Genomic DNA, 26072 nt, shown 5'->3' with positions numbered 1-26072 from the left:
GCACGTAAGAAACCAGCTGGATTGGTGAATCAGCAAAAAGGCAGCAAAAGGCTTTTGCTATAAGCAAGGTCACAATGATGTAATGCATGAAAGAAAAATTAATATACGAGGTGTGGCAGAAAAGTAATGAGACTGATTTTTTATTTACCAAAGTTTTGATTTTTTTCAAACATCAATGTTATCCCCTTCAAAGTAGTTCCTTGGGCAGCTACACACCGATGGAGCGTTGTTCCCACTGTTGGTAGCGCGCTGGAAGTCTTCAACGGTATGGTCTTCAGCATGTCCGTTACACTCTTTTGGATGTTTTCTAAAGACCCGAAATGACGTCCTTTGAGGACATTTTTCAGTTTAGGAAAAAGGAAAAAGTTACACGGACTGAGGTCAGGTGAATAAGGGGGCTGGGGAACCACAGGAATGCCTTTTGAGGTCAAAAATTCTGTTATGGAGAGGGCAGTTTTGGCACCACAGACCTTTCGCATGTGCAAATGTTCAGTCAAAATTTGATGAACAGTAAATCTGTTCAAATTTAATTGTTCACTCAACATTCTTAATGTTAAACACGGTCTGATCTCACAAGAGTGTTCACGCGTTCGATGTTTTCATTGGTTTTCGAAGTTGAAGTCCTCCTGAGCGGTGTTCATCTTCAACGTGTTTTCTGCCTTCAAAAATGATTTGTGCCAGCGAAAAACTTGAGCTCGGGATAAAGAATGTTCCCCATAGGCCTGTTTTAACTTTTCAAACGTCACACTTGCCGTTTAATGGCACAACGTTGCTCCAAATTCCGCTGTTCCATTTTGCGTGACGCACAACCAAAAACACAACTTCGCTAATAGCAGTCACAAAAATCACGTAGTTAACGGAAGGAGTTGAAACTTCGCACTGAGCTATGGGAGGGTACTGATACACGGGCTCTATCGGAGCGTTGCAGATCGCTTGCAGTGTTGCCAGTCTCATTACTTTTCTGCCACACCTCGTATTCAGGCACTGGCAATAAATATAGAAGAATATATTAGAAATTAACTTAAGCGTAGAAATTTAGGCAAGTCAGGACTGCCACGCAATGATTAAATAAAAACACATATCATATTTCTTTTCAATTAAAGCTTAGCTTCAGGCCACCCTTATAACATAGCTTGAAAGGCTTAGAGAAGGAAGTGACTCCATGAATGCCCAAAGATGGAAAAAGGAAAACATCTGCCCAGCCAAAGACCAATCAGAAATAAGCAAAACAGCAACTAGAGATGACCAATGGACAGTAAGAACAGGTGCAGAATGAGCTAACTGGACGCGGTCAAAGTGATATGAAATGATATATAAGTTTTGGGGTTTGAACTGTTCGGGGCTCAGCTCAGTTTGGCCGTATTGAGGTTGAGTCCATGTTGTTATTTGTGTTGTTTTAAAGCTTTAAAACTCTGTTTGCCTATCCTGAGTCCTAATAGCCTTCATTTTCAGGTAAAAAGCCTTCTGGTGATGAATTTTTCGCCGCGACAGTATCAGGTGTGAGCTGCTTTAGAAGAAAGACGATTGGAAGCAGACTCCGAATTTACCATGGAATTTAGTCCCAGTTTATAACGTGAGAGACAGTCTGAGAAGGGGACTTGCGCTTGAAAGTGCAGCCACTCTAACGAGCATTTCTCTCTTTCCAAGCTTTTAGGAGCCTGTGTGTCCAACTGTGGCAAAATCTTTCACCTAGAAGTGTGTTCGAGGGACTTTGCCAGTGAAGTCAGCAACGTCTTAAATAAGGTGGGTCAATGGGGGGGGGGCCGAGTCCACTGAACAGGCTAAGGGGTGCTGCGGCGTCACCGTCCACTCGTTGTCAGTGTCAGTCAAGCAGGACAGCCATTCATGGGACGACCCGCGCCCTTTGATGTCTGTGACTTTGGATTGCCCGTGCAGAGACGTTTATGTCTCTTGAATGGCTTCTCTCTTTTTTTTTTGTTTCAATGCAGGGTCACCCTAAAGTGTGTGAAAAGTTAAAGGCTCTTATGGTGGAGTGGGCCGAAGAGTTCAAGAACGATCCGCAGCTCAGTTTGATATCGGCGATGATAAAGAATCTCCGAGAGCAAGGGGTGTCATTTCCGCTGGTGGGCTCTCAGGTGAGGTTTCTCTTCAAATTTCTAAGCTGTGTGGGGTGATTTGTACCGGTGTTTGTGGGAATAAGTATCCAGATTCTGCCAGTTTCTCCCAAGAACTGAGGGCGTATAAATCATATTGATTGATTTATTTATTTGACATACGCATTTTCCTTTTTTTTTGGCGTCTTCGTACTTTCACAAATCTGTAACTTTTTGTAAACGAGGCCCCAGAGTGTAAAAATGTGTGTCTGAGGTGACTGTGGGTGACGTCTGGCATGAAAAGAGCGAGGCACCCTGACGTTTGAATGAAATGCCCACTTCCTTTGACGAAAGTGGCTGCCCTGTAATGGACACTCCTGAGCCGCTGCTTCATTTGATTTGCGGATTCATTGATTTGTTTTTTTTTACTTCCCAGGCAGCAGAAAAGGCAAAAGCAAGTCCTGCTTTAGTGGCCAAGGACCCCACAACAGTAGCCACCAAAAAAGAGGAGGAAGACCTGGCCAAAGGCAAGTGCTCAGTTTTCCCTCTCTAGTGCAGAGGTCTGTGGACCCCTATGGATGGGTTTTAGGGGGTCCGTGAGGGTCAGATAAAAAGGAACATTTATCTTCAAATGTTATACAGCCCGGCACTGCTGACTTAGAGAAGATGTACAGTAATCCCTCCTCGATCGCAGGGGTTGCGTTCCCAGGTGAAAATCCGCGAAGTAGAAACCATATGTTTGTTTGTTACTTTTATATATTTAAAGCCCTTAGAAACTCTCCCACACTCTTAGAAACATTTCCCGCACAGTTATACAGCATAAACCCTTTGTATTCTCTTAGTTATTAGGTAAGATTCATTGAAATTATGCATGTAAACACCATGTTTATATACATCATCCATCCATCCATCCATTTTCTAACCCGCTGAATCCGAATACAGGGTCACGGGGGTCTGCTGGAGCCAATCCCAGCCAACACAGGGCACAAGGCAGGAACCAATCCTGGGCAGGGTGCCAACCCACCGCAGGTGTTTATATACGGTAAAACCTAAATATTATTTTAAAGATATCGAGTGTCTCCGATATCACGTATGTTACAGCCATTACAGCCATTATGATAGACAGGCTACCAGCAATAAATACGTACAGGGTGCGGACAAAGTCCGTATACCCCTGTCCTTTTGGAGGATTTTGAAAGCTAAAGGTCACCTCTTAGGAATCCAAAACACCTGTATGGGTCCCTCCATGATCTCCGCACAGTCAAATGCGCCGCCAGGTCCTCCTGCTCATGTTCTACAACATTTGCGGGGTGCCTTTCTGGAACGCTGCGCGAACCGCATGTTTCAGATCATCACGTGGGGTGGGTTATGCTCAATTTCTTCAAAGAAATGTGGATTTTCTTTTCCCCAGAAAAACACACGTTTCGATTGCGGGAGCACTCGTCAGAGGAGATAACCTTTTCCTTCTCAGCATTTGATGGAAATTGGTGCAGCATCAGATCACAAGCTTCCTGACGTCTGTCCAAGTCGGCATCTGATAACTCGCTAAAGTGCAATGGACGCCAACATTTCACTTGCAAGTCCTGTGTGATGTGTTTTCGCAATGTCGATTCCGCTATTCCCAACTCAGCGGCACGTTTACGAGTGGATTTCACTGGGGATCGTTGGACAGGCTCTGCCACATCTGCACACGTTTCGTGCCTTGTGGATGGTCTTCCACTTGCGGCTCATCTCGGGGCGCTGCCCGTTGCAAAAGCCTTCTTCTTCCACTGCAACAACGTCCTCTTTGTCGTGATGCCTTCCCAAAATGCACAACAAAGTCATCCATGACATTATTGATCGATTTCCCAGTAACAGACAGCTCATGAACCCACACAGTGGCCACCAAGCACCCCTCGATTGTGAGAACACTTGTGTCACCCATCGCTTCGTCTTGGAGCGACCGCCCGCGTTGTTGCGATTTCTTGGCGGCAGCAGGTGGCAGCACCAGACGGGATGTCGGAAACACACCTCGAAATACCGGGAAGACTTGGGCTGATGTCCACAGGAACCAAATTGTCATGGTCAGTCCTGTAAATGCTCCTAAAGATAGGGGTATATGGACTTTGTGCGCACCCTGTACAATGCAAGACAGATAGTATACAGTAAATGTGTGTACAGTGACACTAAGCGTGCGTACATGGACTTAGTACTGTAAGTAGAAAATTATTTATGGTTACTCACCAACAATGACACGACTTGTCCGATAACAATGAGTTTAGTTTTACTGCACAACAAAGGAGAGCGTCACAGCTCTTCTAAAGGAGCCACCTCTGTTCTTCTTCCGGCAGTCTTCAATCCAAATCCTAAAGCAGATTCCATCCAGACTTCTGCCTTATTACGTCCACTTACAACTCGTTTTGCGCCCTTGTTAAAAGGACACTGCGACGTAGATCTTATATTCCTTTCCTACTTTTTACATAAAAAGAATCGTAGCCTCATTTATGCCGTAATGGTGTCCTACAGCGGTGTAGCTTTTCCTTTCCTTCAACAAATCCAAAGCGTTTACCTTTTCGGCAATCGTTAACATCTTCCGTTGGCGCTGGGGCACGGCCCCTGAAGCAGGAGCAGGAGCAGATCGTTTGGAGCCTTAATGAAGGGCTTGACTACGCACAAAGATAAGCGCAAAAGAGCACAAAAGTTAACTCTTTACACAGCGAAACATGTTGATGCTGAACAAGCGAGCGAGACTTCCTGGTTAACACGAATTCAGCACACAGGAACTTAACTGCGTGCTCTGATTGGTTAGCTTCTCAGTCATCCGCCAATAGCGTCCCTTTGTATGAAATCAACTGGGCAAACCAACTGAGGAAGCATGTACCATAAATTAAAAGACCGTTGTCCGTAGAACCCATGAAGCAGCGAAAAATCTGTGTTATATATTTAGTTATGCTTTACATATAAAATTAGCGATAAGAGTGAAGCCAAGGATGAAAGTTGAAGCCTGATACAGCGAGGATTACTGTACTTGTAATGTTAGTAGAAAATGTCGTAGTAGGAGAAGTAGATATGTTTGAATTTGCACAAGAGGACTGCATTTGGTTTTAATTAGAATGAGGGGCTGTCACTTTTTGTGTATAAAAATGTGTTTTGTTTTAGTTCAATAACCTTTGTGTTTGTCATATATATATATATATATATATATATATATATGAGACAATCAAATCTCAGTAAATAAAGTACAAGGTGTGTTTATGTGAATGTTTCTGGGGAAGGGGGTCCATAGCTTGTTATCAGATTCTTTATAGGGTCCGAGACTCAAAAGAGGTTAAGAATAACCGCTCTAGTGTGTCTATATGAGTGTGTGAAGGTGGTGCCAAGGCTGGGGGCATCCCTGGAATCTCCACTAAAATAAATAAATCGCCGTCTCCACGACGGTGTGAATCTTAGCGGCACCAGACCGCTGTACATTTTGGTGGCGCAATGGATAACGCGTCTGACTGTGGATCAGAACATTGGAGTTCGACTCGTACCTGGCTCTCCAAAATGTGTAGCGGTCCAATAGCAGATGATTTGTGGTTACAGTCAATGCATCCAATGTGAAGTGTGGCAGGTGAGGGCTTGTAAGACACATTTGTCCAGTGTCACATCAGTGACATTACAGTATGTGACGATATTCAGGCTTCCCTAACGTCACAGGCACAGTTGACTGAAAAACATCCCCACAGCATGATGCTGCCACCACCATGCTTCACTGTAGGGATGGTATTGGCCTGGTGATGAGCGGTGCCTGGTTTCCTCCAAACGTGATGCCTGGCATTCACACCAAAGAGTTCAATCTTTGTCTCATCAGACCAGAGAATTTTGTTTCTCATGGTCTGAGAGTCCTTCAGGTGCCTTTTGGCAAACTCCAGGTGGGCTGCCATGTGCCTTTTACTAAGGAGTGGCTTCCGTCTGGCCACTCTACCATACAGGCCTGATTGCTGGATGGTTGTCCTTCTGGAAGGTTCTCCTCTATCCACAGATGACCTCTGGAGCTCTGACAGAATGACCATCGGGTTCTTGATCACCTCCTGACTAAGGCCCTTCTCCCCCGATCGCTCAGTTTAGATGGCCGGCCAGCTCTAGGAAGAGTCCTGGTGGTTTTAAACTTCTTCCACTTACAGATGATGGAGATCCACTGTGCTCATTGGGACCTTCAAAGCAGCAGACATTTTTCTGTAACCTTCCCCAGATTTGTGCCTTGAGACAATCCTGTCTCGGAGGTCTACTGACAACACCTTTGACTTCATGCTTGGTTTGTGCTCTGACATGAACTGTCAACTGTGGGACCTTATATAGACAGGTGTGTGCCTTTCCAAATCAGGTCCAGTCAACTGAATTTACCGCAGGTGGACTCCAATGAAACATCTCAAGGATGATCAGGGAAACAGGATGGACCGGAGCTCAATTTGGAGCTCCATGGCAAAGGCTGTGAATACTTATGTACATGTGCTTTCTCAGTTTGTTTATTTTTAATAAATTTGCAAAAACCTCAAGTAATCATTTTTCACATTGTCATTATGGGGTGTTGTGTTTAGAATTTGGAGGAAAAAAATGAATTTAATCCATTTTGGAATAAGGCCGTAACATAACAAAATGTGGAAAATGTGATGCGCTGGGAATACTCTCCGGATGCACTGTAAATAGAAAGAATTATTATTATGGGACAACTGCAAGTACTGCATTTTAACAAGGTGTATTCAATCTCAGATAGAACACTAAATATAAATCCCCACGATTTATATGGAAGTGTCTATCACAAGTAGCACAACCCCGGGGAATTGTGGGTCCCATCACCATTGAAACCACAAATACCATCGCAAGAATAAGGCGACGCCCACAAGTAAAACAAAATGGTACCGTGACTTGGCAGATAAGTAACTTTCATGAGAAATAAACGTCAAAAACAGATTCCTTTGGTGTTGATACCCCTTAAACGAGGTAGCGATTGACCCAAAAACGTTAAAGAGACTAGGAAAATGGAAATAAAGAATCCAATCACAAGGCTACCCGCACATTTGGACGAGTTAATAATTGTGCCATCAGAGTGATGACATCACAGGGCATGCATCATGTGACTAACCACTGGGTTATTTCTTTAAAAAGTAACTGCACAACTGCAAAATGTCCAAAGTTCCCACAAAATGCCAGTGTCACTCTGTCATGCCATTAAAAATAACAGTAAGCATGAATTAGGAGCAGAAACACTGCTGAATAAATCTGTAAGTCTAAAAAGCAGGAATCAGGACAAATGGAGTCCAAATATTATTATTATTAAAATTCTACTAGGAGGCTGCGCCCTCTGCTCACTTTGGGTTTAGTTAACCGGATATACAATTTTAAGAGATTGTTGTTTTTCATGGGTATTGTTACACATGCAATTCTTTTCATTTTAACTTTAAAACTTCAGTTAAAACAATTTTACAGAATTAACTGTTCTTTAATATCGCATTGAATTTTGATTCCGTGTTTGGACTTTCATCGTGACAGCGCAGCATAGAAGAGCCCGTGAGTGAATATCGTTTCTTTCTTTCTCTCTAATAAATAAACCGACTTTTTCGAATGTTTGAATTCCACTGCTTTCCTAATCTGTAACCTGCTCTGCTTGTGTATCGCGCCAACGTGTTTGAACGTCTTTATGAAGTTCTGCTTTGTCTTTTATTTCTGAGCCCAATTGGACCTGCGAGGTTTTCAGTTCCTCTCGTTCCAGGCTGATTATTACTTTCCTTATTTTCTGAATTTGCTCATAGATTATTATTGTTCATGTTTGAATTCTTTTCTCTCCAACGCTTTTGGTTCTCTTTTCGACACGCTGCTCTTTCTTCTTCGCTTTGTCGTATAAAATTATTGTCCTGATAAAATTTATAAGAGCTGAGAGTGCAGGAAGTGTGTCTGCCAAAAGCATTCACATGACTGAGAGGTGAGCGGACCATGAAAATAATATGACGTGACTTGAAAGAGTCTCCTGGCAAATGTCACCGTCTCGCAGGACTTCATTCCAAAACGTCTCTTGGCAGGATTTCTGTTATTATAATAGAGAGCTTTTCTCACTACTTGTAGCACTCTACACAGCGCCACTTCAATGCCCACTAATGTGTAGCACCCACCTGGATGATGTGATGGCAACCATTTCTGTGCCAGTCCACTCACCACATATGAGCTGTTAGGTGGTGAAGGGGTGACCAGAGAGAGAGAGACAATTAGAGATAGAGGATGATTTCAGAATGACCAGGCCATGGAGGGCAAATTAGTAGGACATCAGGATTCACCCTACTCTTTAGGAAGGATGCCCAGAGATCTTTAGTGACCACATGGACTTCGGTTTTATGTGTCATCCAAAGGATGTGTCAATTTTTACAGCCCACTGTCCCCGTCACTGAGATCCACACACCGACCACAGGGTAAGCGCCCCCTGCTGGCCTCACCAACACCTTTTCCAGCAATCTAAGCTTTTTCCTAGATGGTCTACTTACTGGCTGGACTTGAACATGCTTAACGTCAGGTGGATGACCTCTTCTGAGGTGAAATGAGACGTCTTGACACAGGAAAAAGGTTTGGGGTGGCCACCCATATACTTGGGTAAGGCTGCTGTCAAAGTGAAGCTTGGTGGTAGAGTAGGGTACAGAACTGAGTTCACTGCTGGCCTCACCAGTACCTCATCCAGCAGCAGCCCTCGTTTTCCAAGTACTGGCCAGGTCCAAACACGATCCGATTCAGATGGATGACCTCTCGTGAAGTACAGGTGTGAATGGCTGCTGGTAACATTGCTTATAATAAAACAAAGACTTGTGAGAACTCATATTCACACAGGGACAAAACACCGTTAGGGAATGATTTCAGGTTTTGGCCACGCTATTGTCTTTCATTTAAAGTGAAGAAGTTTCGCCAATTCTAGACCTTTAGAGCTTTCGATCTTTGCTTCAGTCTGACGGCTCCTTACAGATCACATATCCATTTCGATCATTCACCTGAGGTCAGATTGGTGAACATGGCAGCCTGCTGTAATTTTTGGATGTCTGTGACTCGTTGTGACGACCCACCTTACCCGCTCCCTCGTGTACCTTTGCTCAAAAACATTCGAACATTAGAACAATCTGGACGAGAACAGGCCATTCAGCCCAACTAAGCTCTCCAGTCCTAAGTCGAGTTTTGAAAGTCCTCCTGTCTACCACACAATGCGGTTTCTTATTCCAAGTGTCTGTCGCTCTTTGTGTAAAGAGAAACTTCCTATCATCCGTCGCTCTTTGTGTAAAGAGAAACTTCCTATCATCCTTCACAAAGTGCACTTCAGAAGAGGTCATCCACCTGACGTTAAGCATGTTCAAGTCTAGCCAGTAAGAAGACCATCTAGGAAAAAGCCTAGGTTGTTGCTGGAAAAGGTGTTGGTGAGGCCAGCAGGGGGCGCTTACCCTGTAGTTGGTGTGTGGATCCCAATGCCAAAGAGCAGTGACAGGGACAGTGGACTGTAAAAATTGGCACATCCTTTGGATGACACATTTCATTTGTGCGAAATTTACCCTTCACAAGTTTCCAGCTGTGTCCCCGTGTTCTTGATGAACTCATTTTAAAGTCACCGTCTCGATCCACCGGACTGATTGACTTCATCGTTTTAAACACTTCAGTCAGGTCTCCTCCATCTTCTTTTGCTTAAACAGTAAAGGCTCAGCTCTTTTAATATTTCTTCACAATCCATCCCCTGTAGCCCTTAATCAGCCAAGTCGCTCTTCTCTGGACCTTCTCTTGTGCTGTTATGTCTTTATGGAGACCAAACTGCACCCAGGACTCCAGATGAGGCCTCACCAGTGTGTTATAAAGATTCAGCAGAACCTCCTGTGACTTGTACTCCACACGTCAAGGCGCTATATAACCTTACATTCTGTTAGCCTTCTTAATGGCTTCTGAACACTGTCGGGAAGTCGATAGCTTAGAGTCCACCATGACTCCTAAATCCTTCTCATGAGGTGGACTCTCGATTTTCAGACCTCCCTTTGTGTGTTGAGACCTAACAAGACCTAAACTTAATGCAAGTATTAGGCTCAGCTCTTTTAATCTTTCCTCATAACTCATCCCCTGTAGCCCCTGAATCAGCCTAGTCGCTCTTCTCTGGACCTTCTCTAGTGCTGCTGTGTCTTTATGGAAACCAAAACTGCATGCAGGACTCCAGATGAGGCCTCACCAGTGTGTTATAAAGACTGAGCAGAACCTCCTGTGACTTGTACTCCACACGTCAAGGCGCTATATGACCTTACATTCTGTTAGCCTTCTTAATGGCTTCTGAACACTGTCGGGAAGTCGATAGCTTAGAGTCCACCATGACTCCTAAATCCTTCTCATGAGGTGGACTCTCGATTTTCAGACCTCCCTTTGTGTGTTGAGACCTAACAAGACCTAAACTTAATGCAAGTATTAGGCTCAGCTCTTTTAATCTTTCCTCATAACTCATCCCCTGTAGCCCCTGAATCAGCCTAGTCGCTCTTCTCTGGACCTTCTCTAGTGCTGCTGTGTCTTTATGGAAACCAAAACTGCATGCAGGACTCCAGATGAGGCCTCACCAGTGCATTATAAAGGCTGAGCAGAACCTCCTGTGACTTGTACTTCACACGTCAAGGCGCTATATAACCTGACATTCTGTTAGCCTTCTTAACACTAGAATTACCAGAGCCTATAAAAAAACCCACCTTAAATCCCTTCTCACCTCTCCTTCAGCGTCTTTTGTCCTGTAAATGTGTCGATAAGCAGCAAGCAGCCTGGTATCCCCCCCGGCCCACCGCCACAGTGCGTCTAATGTCTTCTGAACATTGTATGAAAGTTAATTCTGTCGAGTCCACTACGACTCCTAAATCCTTCTCATAAGGTGACCTCTCAATGTTCAGACCTCCCATTTTTACTTCCTATGTGTAATTCTTTATATTTACTGATATTAAATTTCATCTGCCCAAGCCCAGTCTGCTGTCCAAGTCCCTCTGATTCTCTATTATCTGCTAATCCACCTATCTTGGTATCATCTGCAGACTTCACCAGCTTGTCCCTTATATTCCTATCAAAATCATTTCTAGATATTAAAAATATCTACTGCCCCCTTCTGGTCACCACTCTTAACGTCACCCAATTCTGATGAGGTTCCTTTCACCATCACCCTCTTCTTCCTGTGTCTGAGCCAATTCTGTACCTACCTAAACCCCGCACCCTGAACTGCCATTTCTCTATGTTTGATGCCCACCGTCTCATGTGGCACCTCATCAAATGTTTTCTGAAAGTCCACATCAATGATATCATCTGGTCGTATCCTTTTGTTTCTCCTCATAGAATTCCAGGCTGTCAGTAAAACACGACCTCCCTCTTCTGAGCCCACGCTGACTGTCCTGTCCTTGCCAGGTGCTGCTCAATCTTCTCCTTAATAAATACGTTAGTAAGTGTGTTCCTATAAATAGGTCTGAATATTTCATTCACCCTCTTTATTAACAAAGCCGTCTAAGGCGGCCTCGGGCTGTGCTTTAATTGAGCTGTCCTCCCTGTCTGCCTGCATGTTGACATTGCCGTGTCCTTCCTTTCTCTCCAGCTATCGAACTGTCATTGAAAGAGCAGCAGCAGCCGCCGCCGCCGGCAGCTCCACCGGTGGTGTCCTCTCTGTACCCCAGCACTTCCCACCTTGTTTCAAATCACAAACCAGAGGGGCGCAAGGTGCGCGCCATTTACGACTTTGAGGCCGCCGAAGACAATGAGCTGACGTTTAAAGCTGGAGAAATTATCACGGTCCTCGACGACAGGTAAGTCAGTGCCGTGCTGTGAACTTGAGGTATGAAATGAGCGTCATGGCTGCTTTTAGGGACTGAGCTGGAGTGGGATCTTTATAAAGAGGGGTGTCCCGCTGGTGTCCAGGTTATCGAGTGGTAACAGGTGTAACTTTGTGCCCCCTGGTGACTGAGTCGGACCATCAACCTTCGCCGTCTTGAGCCCTTTGAGTCACGTCACCTTCTAGTGCGCACGATGACCTGAATTGAGGCTTTAATTCCATTTATCTTTGTATTGCGCCCATCAATAACTGAAACACGTTCACAGGTAAATGCAATACCAGAGTTTACAAATGACAAATTACTGAATGAATACACCTAAAGACACATTGGCTTAAACATACAGGAAGACCATCCTGTTCCAAAGTGAGTCTTCACACCTTGTAATATAAGGCGCTATATTGGCGCCTGACCCGACACAGATGGACACGGAGGCACGTAGAAAGCAAAAGACTTTCTTTATTTTCTCTTCAGCCGTCGGGCACGTCTTCCCCGTGTCCCACAGCCCAACACAGTCCCAAAGCACAATCAAGACCCACAACACAGTTCTCTCTTCTTCTACCACCACTCCTCCTCAAGCTTAGTCCTCCTCCCGACTCTGGTCGTCGAGTGGTGGTTTCTGTCCCCCTTTTATCAGGCACCCAGAAGTGCTCCAGGCGGTTGATTGCTGGCCTCCCGCTGCACTTCCAGGTGCGGTGAAACCAGTGCCCAAAAGGGGCCAGTCTGTCCTGTTGCAGCATCCCCTGGTGGTGCCTGCGGAACCCCACAGAGCTGCATAGAATTCCAACCCCCATGAAGCCCTGGGGAAATCCGAGGCACCACTGCAACCCAGGGTTGCTGCCACCTTGCGTCCAGGGGGACATCCAGGGCTTCCCATCCTTGTCCCCCTGGCAGATGTGGTGAAGGGGCATCCCGGCCTGGCATTGTCCCCGGCCATCTGTCACAACTTTTACATTATCATCTGAACTGAGGCCTCTGGTAGCAGAGGAGAGGAAAGCGAGATCTCCAGTCAGCACTGTCAGCATGTTGTGAACTTGAGAGTTCTGGTGCTTGAATGTCCTCTGGGAGAAGGAGTTACACAAAAGGGCTATGAAGAATCCTTATAATTCAAAGATTTAGTTTAGCAAAAATGATCTGGGCCACAAAAACAAGCTTTGAGGAGCACAGAAGGCAATGCAGTCGCAAAAGCTAATAAAGTCGCCATCAGAAATCCATGAGGCTGTATCCAGCAGGGGGCGCTAGCTCCCTTGTTGAAATGAGTTCTTTAGTAATTGCGGCGCGTTACATAACCTGAATCTATATAGATATGATATAAAAAGGCGGTACCCCTCCCTTAGTGATACGGTGGTAAGGAACCACATAGGACAGGGGTGTCGAACGCCAGGCCTGGATGGCCGCAGTGGCTGCAGGTTTTCATTCTGAACTTTCCTAATTAGTTTTCACTGCTAATTAACTTATTTTTCCCTTCATTTTAATAGCCCTGTTTTGAAGGGTTCAGTCCTCTGAGTTGATTCTTTTCTTCATTAAATGACAGCCAAACAGGAGTGAGATGTGAAACGAGATGACAGATGACCTGCTAAACAGGGATTTCAAACTCCAACCAATTTCACTCCAACCAATCTCTTAATGAGGAACTAACTCTTGTGGTTAAGTAAGCCCGTTTAATTCCACAGCAGACATTTCCAAAACCGTCACAATGTTTTGGTGACCTGAGAGATCAGCCTTTAGTTTCAGATATTGAGCGATGGGCACAGGTGAGCTGGTCATGTTTTGTGTCTCATTATCGTTTGGCTGCTAATTAAGGAAAACAGGAACAACTAAGGGGCCTGAGTCACATCATTTAAAACAAAGGCAAATGAAGTTAATTAGCAGCAAAAACTGGTCACTAATGAAGAAGATGGTTAGAATGAAAACCTGCAGCCACTGTGGCCCTCCAGGACCGGAGTTCGACACCTTTGACATAGGAGAAATAACTTAGCGTTCTTTAATGACGGCTGGTGCTGCATAACAGATGAAGGAAGCCATGACAAGAACCCAGTTTGTGAGTTGGGGCCCGATGTGTAGAGTCTGCCATTTTCTTCACTGCATTGGAAGGATTTTCAGATCCGTCCGTCGGCTTCAAAGGTGTGCCGGGCAGTGTGCCAAGGCTTTCTACTCTTTCTCCATGTGCAGGACCCCCACTTAGGTAAATCATGCCATTCCAAAACAAGGCACAGAGGATACAATGTCATGCTGACTCTGACAGACGGAAAATAGAGCACACTTACCCAGCTGTCTTTATCTCTCTGGCCTTACGCTTTACCTAGCAGTTCTTAAATGGTGAACCTCTGTGCTAAATCTGTCTCAACTGTGCAGGTGAGTAGATAAAGGCAGATTTATGAAATATAGAGGACAATGACATAATAAACGTATGTTCTGATTAAGTCTTTAATAATTCTTTGCATTTATATAGCGCTTTTCTCACTACTCAAAGCGCTCACCAATTGCAGGTTAAGGGCCCAGCTCAAGGGCCCAACAGAGCAGAGTCCCTTTTGGCATTTACGGGATTTGAACCGACAACCTTCCGACTGCCAGTGCAGATCCCCAGCCTCAGAGCCACCACTCCGCCTACAGAGGCCAAGTCACGAAAACAGAGCACAGGTTCAGAAAATGTATTAAGTCACCAACTCCTTGAGCGAATTCTCAATGAACTGCAGGGGACTTTGGGCTCTCCTCACCTTTATAGAGCTAAGGGCAGTCTGTCCCTTGATGGTGATTGGCAGGTGACGACCACCACCTCTTTTGGGAGGTTTGGCACCAACCTAGAAAACACACAGAACATCTTTTTGTTTCCGATTGGATTCCAGAGTTGTGATAACTCCTTGCTGGGCTGTCAGCCTGTTCAGATGTTTCATTTGCTCTGAGCCAGCAGGTGGCACTGGTGTGCAAATTGTAGCAAATAAGGGGAAAAAAAAAACTCGGAGACACACAAGGTCTAGAATTGAGTTCCAAAGTAGTCTGTCTTGTCAATATGGTCCTAGACAGCTAGGATGCAAAATTTGGTCCAGATTGGTGAAAAAGTGTAGGAGTGTAAAGGGAACATACAGTCAGACGGACTTTCCATTTTTTATATATGTAATTGATACACTGCTGAAAAAAATGAAAGGCCCACTTTGAAAACTCATCAGATCTCAGTGGGGGAAAAATCAAACTGCTGGCTCTCTCTACTGCTTATGGACTGATATGGTGATGTGTGAGGAAAGAAAGGATGGAAATGAAGACCATCAACCGACAGAGAGACACCCCGGAAATCAAAGGGAACAAATGATGGGGCGGGCAGGCAGACAGGTGAGTCCATTTGGCCGAAATGTCATTGCAGCAACTCCAAATCGTACTCAGTAGTTTGTATTAAGCCTGACGATGTCCTAATGAGATGACAGATGGTGTCCTGGGGGATCTCCTCCCAGATCTGGACCAGGGCATCACTGAGCTCGTGGACAGGCTGTGGTGTCAGATGGACCCAAACATTATTATCCCACCCAGAGGTGTTCTACTGGATTGAGGTCAGGCGAGTGAGCGTGTGTCTGGTCAATGGTATCAACTCCTTCATCCTCTCGCCACATTATGCCGGGCATTGTCGTGCACCAGTAGGAACCAGCATAGTGTCTGAGAATGGGTCTAAGGAATTCATCCCGATCCTAATGGCAGTCAAGGTGGCGTTGTCTAGCCTGTAGAGGTCTGTGCGTCCCTCCATGGATATGCCTCCCGAGACCATCACTGACCCCCCACCAGACCGGTCACGCTCAATGATGTTAAAAGCAGCATAACGTTCTCCACGGCTTCTCTGGACCATTTCACGTCTGTCACATGTGCTCAGGGTGAACCTGCTGTCATCTGTGAAAAGCACAGGGCGCCTGCCAGTGGTGGACCTGCCAATTCTGGTATTCTATGGCAAATGCCAGTCGAGCTTCACGGTGCCCACTGATTGTTTGGTCAGAGACATTAACACCAGTGACCTGCCTGCCTGCTGGAGGTCATTTTGTAGGCTCTGCCAGTGCTCATCCTGTTCCTCCTTGCCCATAGTCAGTCCTGCTGATGAGTTAAGGACCTTCTACGAGCGGCCCTGTCCAGCTCTCCTAGAGGAACTGCCTTCCTGTCTCCTGGAATCTCCTCCATGCCCTGGAGACTGTGCTGGGAGACACAGCAAACCTTGTGGCAATGCCACATATTGAGGTGCCTGCCATCCTGGAGAAGTTGGACTACCTGTGCCAGCTCTGTAGGGTCCAGGTATGGCCTCATGCTACCAGTAGTGACACTGAGCGTAGACAAATGCAAACCGAGTGACAAAACAGGTGAGGAGGGAAAAATGGCTGTGGCCTCCCTTCAGCTGTTAAACCATTCAGTCCTGTTCTGGGGGTCGTCTCATTGTTGCCCCCCATCTAGTGCACCAAAGCAGCTCAAACTGATGAACAAGCCCCTCGGCTACTTCACTGGCAGATCAACAGCCCACAAGTGTCACTGACTTGATGCGATACTCTCATTAAAAGGGGCTCCTTGCCTTTGGCACTCAACCCCCAGTTTGGCCAGAATATTAGTAAAATCTGTAAATGTACAAAAGAAAAAAAATGAATTATTGGAGTCAAAACCATGAAATGCTATAAATATGTAAAAGAAAAATGTATTATTATTTAACAGAGTATAAAAATCAAATGAGAATAAAATATATTCTCTTTAACCGATTGGAGTACTCCAGTTAAACTGAGGTCCACTATGCTTGATGAGTATTTATAAGAGAATAAATAAGTGATCCATTCGTTTTGACAAAAGTCACGACTTTCTGGATATTGTAGTGTATAATTTCAAAAAGGAATAAGAATCTGAAAATCTAACATTTGATAAATTCTGAAAAGAATGATCCCAAACATATATATGTAGGTTTTAAAATAAGCCCGATTTAAAGCGTGACAAAAAAGTCACCTAAAATTGTTGCACTTTTACGCTTAGGATTTTGTATATAGAGAGCAGATAGATATATTAAAGAATGGAGTGTCTGTCTGTACATATATATACAGTATATTGTCACAATAACGACACTTATGAGACATGAGAAAGGTTTGGGGCAGCCACCCGTATAATTGAGTTCCTGGCTGCAAAGTCGATTAAATGAAAATAGCACTGCTGGGCACAAAACCGAACTGAGAGACTACGGAAAAGGTGGAGGCTTTTAAAGGGGGAGACGGGAAGTCAAGTCAGAGGGGTCGGGCTCATGTAGATCTTCTGTCATTGGTGCGAGCCCGGACGTGACATCACAGGGGGCGGAGCCAGCAAGGTCTCCTTCTATTGGCTCGGTCCCAGAGGTGACGTCAAGAGTACCAGGTGGAATCTCCCGGGAATGGTCTGCAGGCAAGGGAGAAAAAAAGTCAGAGCACTCTGCCACATCCCGGTATGTCTCGGAACTGTCCTTACCCAAGCCCTTTAGCTGCCTCCCATGTGCACATGTGTGACAATATATATATATGTATATATGTGTATTGTGGAAATCAGGGGCACGTGGAGCCGCCCTAACCTGACACAGACGGGCAGAGACACAGGATTTTACCACACAGCACACGATTGTATTACTCTTCCTCATGGGACACACTCTACTTCACTTTCCACCCTTACAGCGTCGTTCCAAATCCCCGTTCAGTACACAACTGGCCGTCTTCTGCCTCTCTCCACCTCCACTCCCTCTGGTAAACTCGGTCCTCTTCCTCCCGACTCTCTCGCTTCTCATTAGCAGTGACAGCTCCTCTCAAACAGGTCCTGGGAGTGTCCCACTTGGCTCATCAGCGTTACTGTGATTGAAATCCACTGTCGGACTCTGCAGGTCCCCCTGGTGGCCCCCACGTTAACCTACAGGGCTGCATCAAACTCCAACTCCCAGCATTCCCTGGTGGAATGCGTGGTGCCACAGCCGCCCTGGAGGGCTGCCCTCTAGTGTCCCAGGGGAGGTAGTGCCTCATAGATTCTCTCCCCTGGTCCTTCCATCCAGTTGGCATGCCGGTCAGACAATGGCCATGGCTGCCCGTCACAGTATAGTGTAAGAGAACAGACAGATTGTGATAAAGAGCTGGGGCACCACCCTGGTGGCCTCATATAACTGGAGCTGAAAAAAACAGAAAATCACGCAATTTCCAGACGCGAGTTCTCGATTGAACTGACTCAAGATGGTGGATCTTCCAGTCTTTAAGTCCTTTCGGCAAGAAAAGGTGGGGCCAGGTGGACAGACACCGGACATGACATCACTGGTGCTCATCTTCAGGTCTGCAGATGGAGGAAGTGAAAAGGTATTTAGGAAATTAGGACAACCCCTGGAGCGGAGGGAAGTGGGTGGGATTACAATCATTGGAGCCCTTAAGATGCCCCCCTACGCGGGCGCACGTGACAGTAGGTTAGTGAAGGTCCAGTAGGCCCAGCAATCGGCTTGTTTCTGAGGTTTGCGCCGCTTCTGACTTGCGACTTTTGTTTTGCCGCCCTCACTCCTTCCCAGCTGCTGGATCTCATTTTGATTCTGCTATTTTTAATCATCTGTTCCTTTTTGGCTGTGATTTCTTGTCCCATTTTTATCTCGTTTGTGGTGATCCTTGGGGCGCCTCGCCACTCCTTAGCACGACTGCACTTTGAGGAAGTTCTTAAGTTCAGCCAAGAGGGCCACCAAGCAAACTCATGGCTGCAGGACACAAAATGCCATCGAGATTTTTTTCGTGGACATTTTGATTTTGCCTGCTGTTGCTCAGCTTATATCCCAAGAACCTTTTTATCTCTTATTCTCATGAGGTTATTCTTTTCCCGCAATCGCTCCAAACAACACGTGCTAACATCCAAAAAAAAATCGATCACTTCTGGGTATGCCAATTCCTTCAATCGGCTGACAAACTGTAGCGGGCCTTTGGTCATCTTTGGAAATCTGAAACTGTGCTGAAAGCTTGTGGGGAGGTCCCATGATGCATCACCCCGTATGGAGGTCCCATGATGCATCACCCCGTGTGATTCATAGTTGTGTGACTGGATATTCCATTTGTGACAAAGTCCGGCTACTGCACTAGTGTGGCACGGTGGTTACGCTCGAGTGCTTCAGTCACTGTCGGCCAGGGACCTGCAGTTCATTTATACCGCGTGAAAAACAGATCAAGAGTTGGGGCGCCCTGGCAGATTGGATTGGAAAAAACGATCTTTTTAGATGTGAGTCTTCATTCAACTGACTTGGGAGGACAGGAGGAGGCGGGTTCAAGGGGAGGAAACCAGAAGTGATGTCATCGGTGTTGCGACTGTCAATCATTGCTTCTGCAGAGGGTGGAAGAGAAAAGGCATTAAGCAACAGCGCCAACCCCTGGTTGGGAATGAAATTACATTTATATGAGCCTTGAAGCTGACGTGTGTGACAACAGTAATAACAAGGCGTTCATCTTTTACATTATGAACTTTTAATAATTGTCCACCTGAAATGTTTAGCCCACAGACAGTGCCGTCTTTACTCAACGATTCAGTTTTCTTTTGCCAAGTTGCACATTTTTGCTTTGCATGTTCAGAGCTGCTCTTAGGTGGCCTTCACCCGGGGTGCCATCCCAGTTCTCTCTCCCTACTGCTCTGCCCGACTTGAATGTGGCATATTTTACGTGGAGGATTTAAAGACGCCCTTTAGGTGGATGGAAATGACTGGCACAGCCCTGAGATGCCAGCAGCTGAGAGGATTTGTGGGTGCAGGTGTGGAGCAGAAATGCCATGTGGCAGGCTATGCGGGCTGCTCAAATGTAGAAAGTCTCTTATTTCACGTAAGACTAACATTTATTTTTAAATTCTTTTCAGTGACCTTAACTGGTGGAAGGGGGAGACCTACCAAGGAATCGGCCTTTTTCCATCTAATTTTGTCACCGCAGACCTGACTGCTGAGCCTGAAATAGGTGAGTGTCCTAAGGCCGCTGGCACGCTACATGACTTTCTGGGTGCCTTCAGGTCGTAGCCTTGACTTGCATGACCTTTAGTGAGTCGTCGGCAGCCGCAGCTTGTCATCCATGAACGCTAGTCGTGGGCAGTGGATTCAGGAGCCATTCAGACGTCTTCCGTTTTTGCACAACTCATTATGGTGCAGGGCGGCACTGTGGTGCGGTGTGCTGTCTTGCAGTAAGGAGACCAGGGTTTGTGTCCCCCGGGTCCTCCCTGTGTTAGTTTGCACGTTCTCCCCATGTCTATGTGGGTTTCCTCCCACCATCCACAGGCATATGGGTTAGGTGAATTGGTGCCACTAAATTGTCACCTTTGTGTATGTTTGCTCTGCAATCGACTAGCACCAGCATCTGTTCCTGCCTTGCACGCTCTGTTACCTGGGATGGGCTCCAGCACCCCCTGCCTGGGAAACAGGCCGGACACAGACAGGCAGACATCGTTTTGTCACCCAACACACGTTTATTCACAATGCTTACAAGAATGGTGAACACACAACCCAGTGCCACAGCACCAAGCACCCCTCAAGTCCAGGCCTCTTCCAAATGTCTTTCTTCAGGTCTGCCTCCACTCCTCTCCTCCTGAGCTCTGTCTTTCTCCTCTCCCGACTCCAGCCATCGAATGGAGGGAGGTGGCCCCTTATATACAGTATATGCCCGGATGTGCACACTCCCCTGTGTGGCAGAAGTGCCGGCTGCGCACCCGGAAGCATTCCCGGTGTCTCCGGTCCTCTTCCCCCCGGGTGTGCCGGAAGTGCTGAGGTCCAGGGCTCCAAAGCCACCGGGGCACCCCCTGGTGGTGACCACGGGCCCCTACTGGGTTGAGCTTCAAAGCGGTACCACCCCCAGCCACTCGCCACAGCGGGTTAGAAAACGAATAAAGAATGAATGTTGTGTTGCAGCCTTGTGCTTAAATCCTTTAAACATCCACATATGGCACTCAGCACCCCAGAAGGACAAAGCGAAAACGGGATTTTAGAAATGTCTGCACATCTATTTAAAAATGAAAACCTGAAGCATCACATAGACACAAGTATCAAGGCCCTTCACTCACACTGGCATCTTCTTGGGTTTGACGCCACAAGCTTTGCACACCTGGATTTGGGGATTGTCCGCCATCCTTCTCTGCAGAACCTCTCAAGCTCTGTCGGGTGGGATGGAGACCACCGGTGGATGGTTACTTTCAAGCCACTCCATCCAGAGATGTTTGAGTGGGCTCTGGCTGAGGGACGGGACTCGAGGACATTCCCAGAGTTGTCCCTAAGCCACTCTGGTGTTGTCTTTGTTTTAAATGTTGTCTTTGTTTTAAATAATGAATCCATTTTCTTTATATAGCGCACTTCACAGAGCCTCGTAAAGAAACAGCAGGTACAGTACATCTCACATTGGATGCAAATGTTTCCTGAACAGAACTCTAAAACAGATAGACACGAGATATACAAAGGCATTAAACAGAATGAAGACAATAAACCTGACTCAAATACTCAAAGAGAGCCTAGCACATCATTTGTGATTTAACACACACACACACACACACACACTCAGATCCTCCTGAGCATCGGGACAGAGAGGAAGACTGAAAGAGGAGGCAGAATGTCAGGTTAAATTAGAACAGACGGGTTTTCAGTTGTTTGTGAGTCAGCTGATCTCATTCATTTTTTTGGGCTCATTCCAAAGTCAAGGCGCTATACAGCTGAAGGCCCTGCTGTCACCCATAGAGTGCAGGTTAGTGTGGGGCACAAGAAGATGGCCAGAATCGGAGGACCTTAGTGGGTCCAATGTGAGGCCATTTAAAGCTTTGCAGGTTATTAATAGAAGTTTCTATTCAATCCTGTAAGACGCAGTTAGCCAGTGAAGGCGAAGCAGGATGGGTGTGATGTGCCCGCTGTTGCTGGTTCGTGTCAAGACTCTTACAGCAGCGTTGGAGTCAACTTGAGCTGTGATATAAAATTTGAAGGGGCGCCCGCCAGTAGGGAGCTACACTAATCGATGCGGGACATGATTAAAGCAGGGACAAGCTTCTCGGCCTTAGAAAAGGAGAGGAACGTCACGCTTCCCCCTCCCCTCGGCCTGCAGCCTTTCTCTTGGATTCACGTAAATAAATCGGTACCACAAGCGAACTCTGATTCTTAGCGCAATGAGAGAAGTCGCAAAATCAACGAGAATGTTCAAGCAAATTCTAGAGAAAAACCTGATCTAAATCCGTGAAGTAGTCCTCTCGTTAAAAGCGGACAGACATACAGACAGACGGAGCAACATTTTCGATATTATATATATATATTATATCGCTTAGCCCCTGCCTGCTTCGCTCGCCAACCCACCCGACCTGCGCTACACACCGGCCACTTCACGTCTCTGCCGCTCGCACATGTGGATTTCACTTTCACCAAACAACAAATCTTTTATTTTTCTCGGGGATACGTCTCTGCATTGGGAAGAAACGCTACTTTTCACTGATGGCAACACAAATTAGACGATCTACAAGTCTCCGAAAAAAATGATGGTTCCACACAGAAATCAACATAAAACGTCTGTGGCTGCCAGTTTGCCAAGAATGGGCGGCAGGCTTGCTGCCAGGCTGTCTTCACGTGGCGGTCACGGTTGCAGTGCATTGCAATCTGGTTTCTACCTCTTATCGTTGTAAAGTGGCAGTCCTCCCTGGCAAACACTGTCAGTTGGGCACCGATCAGCTGAAGCTGGAACCTCACACTCGTTTTCGGCGACTTGTATCAAAATCTGAGTCTGACAAGTCACAGTCCAGTTCAGAGATGATAGGCAAGACGTCGTCCGCGCAGTATTTGGCTTCTCGCATTCGCTTTGATCTCTTGCCAGATGTCAGTGCCACTTTTGCTGTTGTGTGCGCCTTGCTACTCACGTGAGTGCGGGGAATCTCGGTCAAACCAATGAATCTAACTTTCCTTCTAGCAATGAGAGTCCATCTTAATGGTTGGTTTTGTCACAGTTTACGGTTGATTACCATTGTGAGCTCCTCCCTGTGACAAAAGTTAAACTTTAAAGCCAAATAATATCTCCATACTTCTGTCACATCACCTATGTCCATATATTGGATCTCTTTTCGCTTTTACCTTTTTGTCAATATCGCACTGAATTTTGATTCCGTGTTTGGACTTTCATCGTGACAATGCAGCGTATAACAGCCCGTGAGTGAATATCGTTTCTTTCTCTCTACACAAACTGTGTCTGCCAATAACATTCACACAAACGAGAAATGATTGAGCCGCCTGCGTGGTTGTAAATGTCTTAGATGTGCGCAGGACTTTTCCAAATATCTTTGCATAAAGTCTCGTCTCACGGGGCTTGAAATTTTCCGTCGCGGGATTTCACTTCCACCAAATAACAAATCTTTTAATTCTCGTGGATACGCCTCTTCATTGGGAAGACACACTACTTTTCCCTGATGGCAACACGAATTAAGACGATCTAGGTGTTCACATTTCCGACTTAAACTTTAAAGCCAAACGATACATTGATTCTCTTTTCGCTATTCCGTTATTTTCACTGAGTAATAATTTCTGTTTGTTTGCACTATCATTTTTTTGAGACTTTATACTTCCATTATCTCTAACCTGCTCTGCATGCGTATCGCGTATTTGAATTCTTTACGACGTTCTACTTTGTCATCTACTCTTTGTCTTTTATTTCCATGGTTAAATCTCTTGGCACAAAGTCTCGCCTCGCGGGACGTGAAGGTGTCTCTCTGAGAAAGTCACATCTCGTCTCCTTCCCAAGATTTTTTTATTATAATAGAGAGATGTAGGAGCAGGAGGAGGACAGCGTTCCACCCAAATGGTTTTATAAAGGCAGCCTGAACGGCAAAATAGTGAAAGAAGGAACGGAGGGTTCGAGGAGGAGCCCGTTCAAGTTTAATGGAAGCAGGTGGTCAGGCTGACGGTCCTGATAGTAGTGCATGGCTGGCATTTGAGGGGCAGGGGTCGCTCCTTCTGAGCGGTTTGGGGTGTCCGTGTGTTCTACCGCCTTTGTGCTGTGCAGTGGTGACAGACAGGTGACGCAGTAAGACTCGGCGTGGTGCCCCACTGCATGCTGAGGGACTGGCAATGGCGACCCGAGCCGTGTTATGGTGGACGTCACCTCCTGCTGCAGAGATCCCGTCTGGGTAAGCAGAACAGACGGCACGTTTTAGAAAGGAGGCACTGTGGCTTGGGATTGGCTTTTAAAAGACAGACAGACTCTGACTGGGGTTTTTAACTTTGTCTTTATTAGATTTCTTTATTGGACATTTTAAGCCCCACATTCACAGGATTTTATGGATAATTTATTTATTTGAAGATGTTGTGCATGGCACTTTGGACACTTTGGCGCTCCAACACTTTGTACCAACCCCTTGCTGACTGTGGCTCGGGTGGCTCATCCTCATCGAGGATTCCAGGTTCAAGAGGCTCCTGGTTCGGACCGTTCCCAGTCCTGCACTCGCATTGGGTGGGCTTTTGGGGTCGACTGTACCGTTTCCATCATTTTTTTCTGTTCAGAATAGTTGATGGTTTAATGTTTTTGTTTGCTTTGTCCTTCTGTGGTGTTGAGTGCTGCTGCTTGATTTTTGGCACAAGGCTGTGTGACAGATAGGGTGCGCTGTCGTCCCCTTGAACCCTCAAACCACACGCCAGACACCACATAAAAGTCCAAGAAATTATTTTATTAATACAAATAAGTGCACAAAGCACCTTCACCTCCACTATACTCAGTAATACGATGATAATAATAATCAATTCTCAATAATCCTCCATCACCCTTCCTCCCAACTCGGCTCTCTGCTGGGATCTCCCACAGTCCTTTTAAAGTTCTTGACCCGGAAGTGTTTCTGTCCCTCAGTCCATGTGACTTTTATAAGACCGGGTCAGCCAAAGTCGTCATTTCCTCTGTCCCGTGACTGGGCTATACGGAAAATACAAGTCCTTGAGCCTCCCTGCAGCATCCCCTGGCGGCCCCCACGGTATCCAAATTAAAATTTCAAAGTCCGTGATGCCCTGCTGGAATTCGGGGCACCTCCATGTTGCAGGGAGGGCTCCATCTGGCGGCTTGGGGGTATTGGCCGGGATAAGCTGCCACAGCTGGAATACAACAAAATGTGAAGGTGAAGGCGTCTGAATTCTTTCTGAATCCACTGTAGCGTGCCGTCCCCTGCGCTCTGTGACTCACCATAATGGAATCAGATGCCTTTGTCTTGAGCCTTGTGAGCGAGAGTGGACAGTCAGTACGCATACTCATCCAGAATTGCAATGCAGACAATGTCAGTCCAAGGCAAGAAGGAAAGCAGATGTTTGCAGAAGAGTAACTTGTATGAGCGACAGCTCGAGTTTGTTGTACGACAGCAGAATAGAAAAAAGGAAAAAGGCGGCCATAGACGGCATCTGAAACCTGTGAAGAGTCTGTGGAGCTGCAAGAGCTGTCAGGCAGCGTGATAACTGGCTGTCAAAATGTCTTGCAGATGACTTAGTGAAGTGTTCAGCATGGGTGTGGATGGTTTACCTTCTTCCATTCTCTTTTCAGTTAAGACTGAGAGGAAGACCGTCCAGTTCAGTGACGAGGTCCAAGTTGAAACACTGGAGCCTGAGCCAGAAGCGGAGCCGGTTTACATCGATGAGGTAAGCGTCCGGCTTGTCACGGTGATTCCTGGAGAATTTCAGTTAGCGTGAAACGATTGTTTGAGGAAACAAGGCAGGGTGGCCTACTGGGACAAGCGTGGGGCTGCTGACGTCTAGGCTGCCGGTTCAGTCCCACCTGTGACCGCGCCAAGTGTCGCATGGATAGTCCTGAGTAGGAAAAGGCCAAAGGAGTTAGTTAAGTCAGCCATCCCCCCAGGGCGAGGCGTTAGTTAGTCATTTTCATTTTTAATACTTTTGTAAAGATTTCTAAAATCCCATTTTTGCTTTCTCACCCTGGGGTATGGAGTGTTGCTTGATGAGGGAAAAAAATAAATTTAAACCATTGGAACATCAGAACAGGCCATTCAGCCCAATAAGGCTCTCCAGTCCTGTCCACTTATTTCTTCTAAAATAACATCAAGCCAAGTTTTGAAAGTCCCTAAAGTCCTCCTGTCTACCACACTACTTGGTCGTTTATTCCAAGTGTCTATCGTTCTTTGTGTAATGTTTGTGCGAAATTTACTCTTAACAAGTTTCCAACTGTGTCCCCGTGTTCTTGATGACCTCATTTTAAAACACAAGTCTCGAACCACTGGACTAATTCACTTCATCATTTTAAACACT

The 26072-nt window shown here is 46.1% G+C and overlaps 1 protein-coding gene across 1 annotated transcript in view; it reads left to right on the top strand.

Moving 5' to 3' along the window:
* The window catches only part of stam (signal transducing adaptor molecule (SH3 domain and ITAM motif) 1), a 79426-nt gene that overhangs the window by 33406 nt on the left and 19948 nt on the right, over window positions 1-26072 (top strand). The window contains exons 4-9 of the mRNA XM_039754268.1: window positions 1648-1743; window positions 1950-2096; window positions 2491-2581; window positions 11635-11842; window positions 19694-19788; window positions 25354-25448. Coding sequence (XP_039610202.1) covers window positions 1648-1743; window positions 1950-2096; window positions 2491-2581; window positions 11635-11842; window positions 19694-19788; window positions 25354-25448 — 732 coding nt within the window. The remainder of the gene's footprint in view (window positions 1-1647; window positions 1744-1949; window positions 2097-2490; window positions 2582-11634; window positions 11843-19693; window positions 19789-25353; window positions 25449-26072) is intronic.

Source organism: Polypterus senegalus, chromosome 5 (assembly GCF_016835505.1).
Source record: "Polypterus senegalus isolate Bchr_013 chromosome 5, ASM1683550v1, whole genome shotgun sequence".
In the NCBI taxonomy this organism is placed as follows: domain Eukaryota; kingdom Metazoa; phylum Chordata; class Cladistia; order Polypteriformes; family Polypteridae; genus Polypterus; species Polypterus senegalus.
The sequence above is the reverse complement of the archived record's forward strand: the minus strand, read 5'-3'. Positions and strand labels throughout refer to the sequence as shown.